At 41.5% G+C, this 10,401-nt stretch overlaps 1 protein-coding gene across 1 annotated transcript; it reads left to right on the top strand.

The window, feature by feature from the left end:
* Positions 1-3,761: 3,761 nt before the first annotated feature.
* On the top strand, positions 3,762-8,892 carry LOC119339712 (disease resistance protein RGA2-like). The gene is made up of 6 exons (XM_037611669.1): positions 3,762-4,042; positions 4,707-4,934; positions 5,181-5,760; positions 5,830-6,420; positions 6,598-6,680; positions 6,804-8,892. Exons 1-6 carry the CDS (start codon positions 3,762-3,764, stop codon positions 8,890-8,892), a joined length of 3,852 nt encoding a protein of 1,283 aa, XP_037467566.1.
* Positions 8,893-10,401: the final 1,509 nt, after the last annotated feature.

Here is a 10,401-nt window from a genome sequence, read left to right as displayed (position 1 = left end):
TAAGGGTAGAGATTAGAAGGTACTATTTCAATCAAAAAGGATAATACAATTTTTTGTATCCAAATTAATCTATTCAATAGGTTGATTTACAGGCTAATATGGTGATAGCCTTTTTAGTAACTTTAAGATTCGTGCAAACTTTAGGGTAGTAAATGTTGATATGTTTTTCAATAGACATGATCAACTTTTTTTACTTAAGACAAAACTTAAACTTCAAATATTTTGGAACGGTGGGAGTACCTAATTATGTCAAAGTCTACAGAAGAATGGCTGCATGAGAAGAAAAAGACCTACGAATCTGATCGCAACAAAGCGTGGAATGGTTGGGATGAATGTCCAATTCGAGCCCCAGCGTGTTTAAAAAAATATGCAGGACACATTTTAGAAAGACATGGTGATCACATTTTCAAAAATGATGAACATTTTTTATTACACGTTAAATATTTTTTGTATACATATTAACCATTTTTCTGTTCATGAATTTTGATATAAAGTTAATGTAATTTAAAAAAATGCTCGCGTAATTGAAAAATTGTTCTTCGCAAGAAAATGAATAAGTATTCGCATTTATCTCAAAAAAAAATCTATGGAGCTGCTGAAGCGGCTGCGCACCAGCAGCCCGCGACGGAAGGAGGGCTGGGTCGGTTCCCTTGGGACCTTGTTGTTATTTCCTGCTTTGTTGGGGTGCTTTGTACCAATGTGGGGATAATATAATTATGTGGTCCTTTTCATAAAAAAAAGGGAAGCCTAAAAATAAAAATCGCTTAAAGCCAAATTGTACGAGAAGAAAAACAACACGAACTTGGCTGGCGGTGGATGGCTGCGTCCAATGCAACCCACTCGCTACGAGATGTGCGGTACATAGCAGAGAGATCCTCTTTGCCGCTCTCAGCAGCAAATTGCGGAGGGCTCGCACCTGGGAAGGTACTGGGCCAGCCCAGTTTAGCGACTAGGAAAGGAATCTTTTCCTTCAGGTTTTCAGGTTCTCCCATTAAAATTGGTTACAACAGAAAGGTTTAAATATTTTGTAAAGTAGAGGAAGTGTTGATATTTTTTGAAAATGCTCACAAAAAAAGAAATTTTCAGAAAGTTAAAAAATATTTTCGTAATTTACAAAAAGTATTCTTACCATTAAAAAATTATTCGAAACCTGTATTTTAAAGAATGTTCAAACTGTATTTGAAAAACTGTTAACCATATATTTTAGAAATATTTAACATATATTCAAAAAATATTTCACGTGTATATGAAAATGTACAACTTACGGGTAGGCATGTATTTGGAAAAAAAGGAAAAAGTAAAACCAAAGAAAACCGCTAAAAACACAGAAAAAAAAAAGGAACCACATCAAAGGTTCTAAAAATGATCTATACCGGCCAGTAGAACCTTTCGAAAACCGTTTCAATGAGCTGGTCCACTAAGATGAAGGATCACTCGAGATGACGGATGGTCCTCTTGCAGTGGGCGAGATATATCCCCAGCAGCACGCGAACTCCTAGCAAGGAGCGCGATTCACTCACGCAACTGGCAATGCTTCTCTCGAAAGGAAAAAACAGCAGCAACACGTGTCAAAGACCGGTTTACTGGTAGGAAGCCAACCCACCAATCGGTCATCTTGGTAAGAGACTATTTTTTTTTGAATCAATGGTATGAAGCGAATCACCAAACTCTCCCATCAATAAAAATGTAGTGGTTGCAATGTTTTCTTTTCTTACTTTTTCTTTCCTGTTTTCTCTTATGCATATTTCTAAATTAAAAAAGTGTATTTTTGAAACCATTTACGTTTTACTCTTTTTGTACAAAAATATTGTTACCGTGTTAAAAAATGTTTAGCCTGTATTGAAAAATTACCGTGTATTATTTTTTTATGTTCATCAAGCATTATATGTCCAACATGTATTAGAAAACTGTTAATTATATATTTCAAAAATGTTGATAGTGTAATTGAACGCGCATATTGTGTATACAAAGATTGTTCATTGTGTATATTGAAAATGTTAGCCAGTTCTTTATATGTCTGTACGCATTTCAAAACATGTTCATGCTACTAAAAAATGTTGTCACGTATTAAAAAGGTGTTTATCGTGCATTTTTTTAAATGTTATCGATTCTTTATAGTCGTCGCCCATTTTCAAAAATGCTCATGTAATTAAAAAAATGTTTTCATGCATTAAAAACATGTCCCTCATGAGTTTTAATGGCCATCTTGTATTACAGAAAGGATTGTCATGCATTAAGTACATGCTCAGAGTGTATTTAAAAACTTGGTCATCATGTGTTAAAAATTATTCGTTAAAACTTGTCCATCTTCGAAATTTTTATTTGCTCAAAGTAGACAAAGAGAAAAGGTAGAAAACCCCAAAAAGATAAAGTTGGAAAAATTGAAAAGAAAACAAAAAACAAAATTTTAAAACAGAAGAAAACCCCAAAGACACCCGTTGCAGAAAGGAGAACATAAGAAGAGGGAGGAAATTCAATAAAACGACCTTCAAAATCTGCTCAGAGTGACGCCGGACCGCGTGGGCGCGCCTTGAGGCGAGCGTGTGTTAGACCGTTCATGTACGCATTCACAAAAAAAAAAAAACGTTCATTTACACGCCAACAGAGAGAGAGAGGTCCATTTTCTAAACCGGCGAATCGTCATATGTGTTGGAGCGGAAAGACGAAAGGAGCAGCCCTGGACTAGGCTTCGTGTTCGTGTTGGTATTCCTCTTTCGTGTCCGTCTATGTGTTGGCACATACGTACAATACTACCCAGATGCATGCTAGTTCGGGTTCCTTCGTGTTCGTGTTGTCTATCCGACGTTCAATTCTCCACTCAACCCCGCTTGTGGCGTGGAAGCTAACAATAATAAAATACATCAGTTTGGAACCTCCGCAACTAATATTTTACGTCGGTGTGTTAATTCCCCTTCGTTTGGCTCTCCTCCCGCTGCATATATAATCACTGACATCCCAAGAAACCAAGTAGCCAAGTAGGCAAGGAAAATATACATGGAGCTGGAGAGCAGCGCGGTGGGCGCAATCGCGGAGGCCAGCCTCGACCGGGAGAAGCTGCCGGCGGCGCTGCTGCTGTGTGGCGTCCTCGAGGCAGCTGGGGCGCTGTGGCTGCTCGTCTATCGGGGTCCCGGCGGCGTCTTCCTCCATGGTGGCAAGGTGGCCTTCTGTTCCTACTACGCCATTCTCATTGTCCTGGTGCTCTTTGGGTGCGCGGAGGCGTGGGCTGGCCTCTGGGTGAACCAGCAACCATGCGGTCGGCGGGCAGTAGGGAGGACCGTCCTGTGGTGCTCCATCCTGCCCCTCGTCATTGTCGCAGGCCTCGGAGGTTTTGCGTCCGCCATCCCCAAATAGTTCCCGCCTTTAAATTTTTGAGTTGTGTTATTACGAATCAAAATCCGATTGGAATATATACATATTTGTGTGAATGGATTTTGTTGTTGAGACAGATTTGTGTGAACGAATGGAGTGCTTTAATTATATGAAATAAAATAGAGAGGACGTTCCAAAAAGAAATTGAAATGAGGAGAACCTTCATTTTGTGGTTGTTGAGGTTTTGGTCATGGTCATAGCCCAGCCCATTTCCACAGACTGGCGGGCCTTCATAGCCCAGCCCATTTAGCCCATTATACAGTCTTTATATGTGGAGCTAAGCTCTCGTCTCATCTCACGCACCGCTGTCTGCACTTTTTTGCTTTGCTTCCTCCGTCCATCCACTCCACGCCACGGCCGGCCGCTCACTTGCTCTTCCGCCGGAACTGCCGATGGAGGCCGCCGGGATCGGGTGGCTAGCGCAAGAGATCCTCTCAAACCCCCTGATCGGCAAGCCCCCTGATCCCTGGGTCCGCGACGCCGGCCTCGCGGAAGAAATCGGAGGGCTCACGTCTGCAATCAAGGGAGTCCGTGTGGTCGTCTCCGCTGTTTACGGCAGGGAGCTCGGCAACGAGCCACTCGCTGAATCTCTTGCTGATCTCAGGGAGGTTCTCTATGATGCGGCCAACGTGGTCGACGACCTCGACTACCACAGGCTCAAACAGGGTAAGCCTGCTTACCACCTGCAGATTACTTTAGTTGTGAATCTCTGTTGCAAAATATAGTTAAATTTGATTTTATCTGAGCTGACATCAGTCCTTCAGGTGGTGGTGTAGAAGTTCGTACGAGTTAGTGTTCTGCCGTAGAATTAGAATTTATCCGAGCTTCCTTCTTCAGTTAGTGGTGTAGATATAGCCTATGCCGTTGTGAAATCTAGTGTCAAAAACGCTCTTATATTATGGGACGGAGTGAGTAGTGTTGTTCTTGTTTCGGTCAGTTTGTATGGGTTAGTAGCGTTTTGTTGAAACTATTCATGTCATGTTTAGTTTCCCCTACAATTTTTTTAAAAACACCGGTCTATTGAAGCTTGCGAATGTTATTTGACTGAACCTATAACCTCTTGGCAAGGCTTAGCTTCTAAATGTGAAATCTAGTTTTGTTCATGTTCTGTATTAGCGTTTTGTTGAAACTATTCATGTCTAGTTTGGTTTCCCCTGCAAAAACAAAATTTAAAAATTCCCGGTCTTTCGAGGCCTGGGAATGTTATTTCGCTGAACCTACAACCTTTTGGCAAGGCTTTGTTCCCAAATGTAAAGGAGGCCGCGAGTTTACGATTAATGGGATGATGCTAATACTTCTCTTATTTCTGGCACAGCTGCTTCGACATCGATGGTCGATGCTGATATACCGCCAACAAGTAGCAGTCGTGGGAAGAGGCAACGCTCCAAGGCATGGGACCATTTTGTGGTTATAAGAGATGGTAATGGAAACCCTGAGAAGGCAGAATGTAAGTACTGTCAAACAGTAGTTCAGTGTAAGACTACAAACGGGACAGGTGTTTTGAGCAGGCATATCAAGAGTGCTGGTTGTAGGGCAGGTCACCAACAGCAAGACCCTTCCTCAAGGTAGGTTTTACAGATCCAAGAACAACAAAATTCTCTTTATGAGCTACCCTAGGACAGTTCATTCCTTTTTTTTTGGGTAAACTACCCTCTTTTGATATATCAATCTCTCAGTTTTGTCATTTACGATATTGTCTAATTAATTCATAAAAGCTAGAACTTTACTAGATCCACATCCATATGTATCGCTTCCTATTCTTTTAATTCATTCACACCATCCGCTTATGAACCCTTTCTTTCTGATTGTAGCATAGGCAATGGTACTGGACCAATTGGTAATCCATCCAGAAGAAAAAGGATGAGAATTGATCATGAATCAACACAAGTCACCACAGATAACACAAACCCTTGGAACAAGGAAGAATTTTCCAGCAGGTTACGAGAGATAATTAGTCAGTTGCAAGGCATCCAAGGGGGTTTGAGAGGGATTCTCGAGATACTTGGCTTAGACTCTGCTGCAACTTTAAGTAACTCTCAGAATACAACGCATGGTCCATGCCGAAGAACATCAAGTCTTGTTCAAAGAAAAATATATGGGAGAGCGGCAGAGAAGAAATTCATTATCAATTTGATAAGAGAACACAAATCAGCTGCTGGTGTCACTGTTGTGCCTATTGTAGGCATTGGAGGAGTTGGCAAGACAGCTCTCGCTCAACTTGTGTACAATGATCCAGCAGTGGAAAATCAATTTGATCTCAGGATATGGATTTGGGTATCTAATATGTTTGATGAAGTGAGACTCACAAGGGAGATGTTAGATTTTGTGTCTCGGGAAACACATCAAGGGTTTTGCAGCTTTGCCAAGCTTCAGGAGGCCTTGAAGATTAATATCAAGTCAAAGAGGGTCCTAATGGTTTTAGATGATGTCTGGGATGATAGAAATGATAGCCGATGGGACCAGCTATTGGCTCCTTTTAAATCTGATGGTGCAAACAACAATTTGATACTCATGACAACTAGAAAACCATCTTTTGCAAAAAGAAGAGGAACAACTGAACCAATTAAATTAAGTGCATTGGGAAAAGATGATTTCTGTTTATTGTTTAAAGTATGTGCATTTGGTGATGAGAACTACAAAGAGGAAGAAAGTCTAAGTGACATCGGACAACAAATAGTGCAAAAGTTAAAAGGAAACCCATTAGCGGCACAAACTGCAGGATCAATATTAAGAGAGCATCTTAGCATTGAACATTGGACTAGAAATCTGAGGAATGAACATTGGAAATCCCTGCAGCTCGCTAGCGGCGTCATGCCTGCTTTGAAGCTTTGCTACGACGGGATGCCCTTCCATTTACAACAATGCTTCTCCTATTGTTCTATATTCCCATACAATTATCAGTTTCCCACCGAGGAGTTAATTCATATGTGGATTTCACATGGATTTGTGAAGCGTGATCGTTCAAGTGAGAATTTGGAGGAGATAGGGCGATCCTATCTAATTGACTTGGTAAACCTGGGTTTCTTTGAACAGGTTGAAGAAATTGAAGAAGTCATCTCTTCCGGTACACAAACTTCCTATGTAGTCAGTAGTCTTATGCATGATTTTGCGAGGGTTGTTTCAAGAACAGAGTGTGCAACAATAGATGGTATATATTGCAATGAAATATTGCCAACCGTACATCATTTGTCAATACTAACAGATTCAGTATATCTTATGGATGATCAGACCGACAACATATCTCGTAGTGAGAAGTTTGAAGAAAAAATACGAATTGCATGTACATCAGTGAAAACCTTGAGGACATTGGTGTTAATTGGGCAGTATGACTCTTTCTTCTTCAAAGTCTTCAAAGAAGTATTCCAAAAGGAACATCATTTGCGAGTGCTTCATTTGTCTACAACATCCGCCGAATCTCATTCCTTCATATGTAGTTGGGTAAATCATACACATCTCCGGTATCTAAAACTTGAGGGCGTTCATGTTGAGCTGGGTTCACAATCTCAAGTTAAGAGCAAGTTTTCCCATCAAATATTAGATGGTTGGCTTACCTCTCTACAGATAATTCATCTAGAGAACTGTGGACAGGGCTGGATACTTCCATGTCTGGAAAGGTTTCCGTTTCTTACAAAGTTGAAGTTGAGCAACATGCGGGAAGTAAGTGAAGTATCAGTTCCGTCATTGGAGGAGCTAGTTTTAGTAGAGATGCCAGAGTTGGAGAATTGTGTCTGCACTTCTCTGGAAGATATGAACTCTAGTTTAAGGGTACTGGAGATCCGAGGTTGCCCTGGACTTAAGATGTTTAATTTGCTTGAGAAACATTATATCTTCAAAATGGAGAAGAATGCATGGTTGCCCAGTCTTACAAAATTCATAATCTGCAATTGTCCTCACTTGCAAGTATTGGGCCCTCTTCGGCCTTCAGCCACATTTTCTGAATTTTTAATCAGCAGAGTTTCAACGTTTCTCACGATGGACGGATTTTCCATGGAAACATTTGAAATTAGGCCAAATAGTCTTTTGGGTGAGTTTTCTGGTGAGATGAGACTTGATCAAAAAATCTTGGCATTCCATAATCCAAGGGACCTGAAACACTTGGAAATAAAAGGCTGCCAGAATCTGACATCTATTTCCCTAATAAGTTCTTTTCAGTTTGTATTTTTAGAGAGCTTGAGAATAGAAAATTGCACAAAACTCTTCTCTTCAAACATTGTTTCAGCGCACACACATGAAGCCATGATAGCTGTAGATTATAATGCCCTCCCATATCTTGAAAGTCTCAGTATTGTTTCATGTGGAATAACGGGGAAATGGCTATCTCTGATGCTTCGACATGCGCCGGCAATGAAGGAATTGGTGATAAAGGACTGCCCAGAGTTGACACAGCTGCGGACTGAAGGGGGAGGAAACGGTAAGTCAAATCTTATCGCAGGCTCGGCAGATTCATCGTCAGGATATCTAAATGATTTGTCGGCAAGCTCAACTCAAGATGGATTGTGGTGCATTCCATTAAATATCACCTCCTCTCTCAAAAAGTTAACTATTTATAATTGCCCTCATCTAATATTTGAGGGGGGCAGGAAAGGCTTCACTGGATTTACCTCCCTTGAGTTTCTAAGAATTGAGGAATGCCCTGTACTGCTGCTCTCGTCTTTGGTGCATGGAAGATTGCTCCTCCCGCAATTACTAGAAGAAATCGAAATCGGTGATTATTACCAGGAAACCCTGCAGCCCTGCTTTCTGAATAACCATACCAGCCTGAAAAAATTAGCAGTGTGTTGTAGCCAAAGTTTGAATTCTCTAATGCTGCACTCCTGCACGTCCTTGGAAGTTTTGACAATTACAGCATGCGGATCGCTCAGCACATTACACGGCATGGGATCTCTTGGAACCCTCAGGTCTTTAGAATTATATAGGAACTCAAGTTTAGAATTTCTACAGCCTGAATCCTTCAGGATGCTGGAAGATTTGAACATTACAAGCTGTAATTCTCTCGTCGCACTAGAGGGCTTGCGGTCCCTCGTGAACCTCAGGCATTTGACAGTCTTCAGTCAACCTGCCTGGGCTGTTACAACGTTTGGAGAGAGTTATGAGCTAACAGATAGAATTTTCCCTAGACTGGAAAGTCTTACTATCAGTGATTTGTCTCGCCTTACCACGTCATTCTGCAAGGGCCTCACCAGCCTCCAACGCCTACAACTAAAGTTTTTGGAAGAGGCGAGGCTCACAGATGAGCAAGAGACAGCACTTCTGCTCCACAGGTCCTTGCAAGATCTCCATTTTTTCTATTGTGACGATCTCGTATATCTTCCTACGGGGCTTCACAGACTTTCTACCCTCAAGACATTGAAGATCGAATGTTGTGGCCGCATCTCACGGCTGCAGAAGGAGGGTCTCCCACCCTCACTGGAAGAGCTGGAGATCATATCTTGCAGCAAAAAGCTGTCAAAACAATGCAGATTGCTAGAAACAAGCATGCTAAATGTCAAAATTGATGACCGCCCGCCATGGTCCAGGAGCTAATTCCATGATGGATTGCTGCGAGGGACGTCTAATACGGCATACACAGGAAGAGACTTGTGTTTCTTGTGTGTCTTAGTGTTTTGGGCTGTTTGGCGAAAGGAGAGGGCTCGCGTCCTGGCCAATAAAATCAGCCAATTCTGCGAGTCATCCATCAGCTTAAGGGTGATGCTGGGTTCTGGTTCAGGAAGCTTTAGGTCCCCTTGTGTTGACCATTTTTTTTCCAATGTAGTTTGTGCATGGCTTCCTGGTCGTCCCTACTCGTTGCTGCTGAATGAAGGGAGTAAATCAATGTGATCTCTGTGGCTCTGTCCACTAAATTGTGCTGTAATTAATCAATGCGTTCTTTTCCCTGAATTGTGTTGTAATTATATTCAGCGAAAAAAGAGTGGGGAGACATGGCTTTTGCTATTGTTCAAATGAATGTACTTTCCTACATATCTCTGCCGTTAGAAAGAGAACCTGCAATGTACGTATCTTGTAGGAACACCGGATGGCATCATAGCTGTATTTTCGAGGCCCCTCTTCCCAAAAACTTGCCGTCTTTTAACAGACTGGCATTCGCATTTGGACTGCACTCTGTACTAGTGCTTGTTAATTTGCTTCAACCGATGAAGATGAGGGTTGCTGCTGAGTTGTTCTTGCGGAACTGAAGTTCATGCTTTCTGAACCAAGGGCATCTGAAGCTTTCTGCTATAGGTTCAGCACGAGCACTTTCGCCACCTAATTTTGGGCTGAAAAAGGAACTGAAACTCAGGCCATGACAGTAGAATGGAGTATCGGCCGATTCAGTTGCGCACGCGTTGGCTGGCTCTCTAGTCACTCGATAGTTTGGGTGGGATATCATTCTGTCTTCTGGTATGTTCATTAAATTACCCGAGCTTTAATAGCTGATAAGAATGCTTGTTACTGTATATGGCACCTTTGCCTCATTCTTGTTGGTATAATTCAACGATGTTTTCCCTTGGCCTTTTATTTTCCTGAATATCTCTTTTTTTGCGGATATTTTCCTGAATATCTCAATGCTGAAACATAATTTCGCACTATACTAGAAGGAACACATGTCTATATCTGCTCATGGTCTTGGGCAGGTTGTGAAGATGTCATTAAAAGGTGATGTTTAACTTACCAGCATCCTTCAGAGAATCAGTTCCACATGAATGAACGATAACAGTAACGGAATCATCTTTCTTGGTTCTTGATGTTTCGACTTCGCATCACACATAGATCGTTCGCTCTTGCCTTGTACGCACAATAAGAGCTCAGAGATCCGTCAATAGAGCTCCACCCTACATGCTACAGTAATGTTTTACAGTGTTGTGTGTACATTCGCGGTCGTAAGAAAGATAAATTTACTACATCACGTCCTTCAAAGTGTTCGTCATGTCCAGACCAGTCTATATCACAAGACAAATCAAATCAAATCTGTTGTTCACATTGACTTCTTTCTGTTTTTGTTTTTGACAATGATTCACATCGGGTTCTTTTTCCTGTTTTTGACATTGATTCACA

Source organism: Triticum dicoccoides, chromosome 7B (genome assembly GCF_002162155.2).
Source record: "Triticum dicoccoides isolate Atlit2015 ecotype Zavitan chromosome 7B, WEW_v2.0, whole genome shotgun sequence".
NCBI lineage: Eukaryota > Viridiplantae > Streptophyta > Magnoliopsida > Poales > Poaceae > Triticum > Triticum dicoccoides.
Note: the sequence above shows the minus strand (reverse complement) of the source record. Positions and strands in the feature narration are given on the sequence as shown.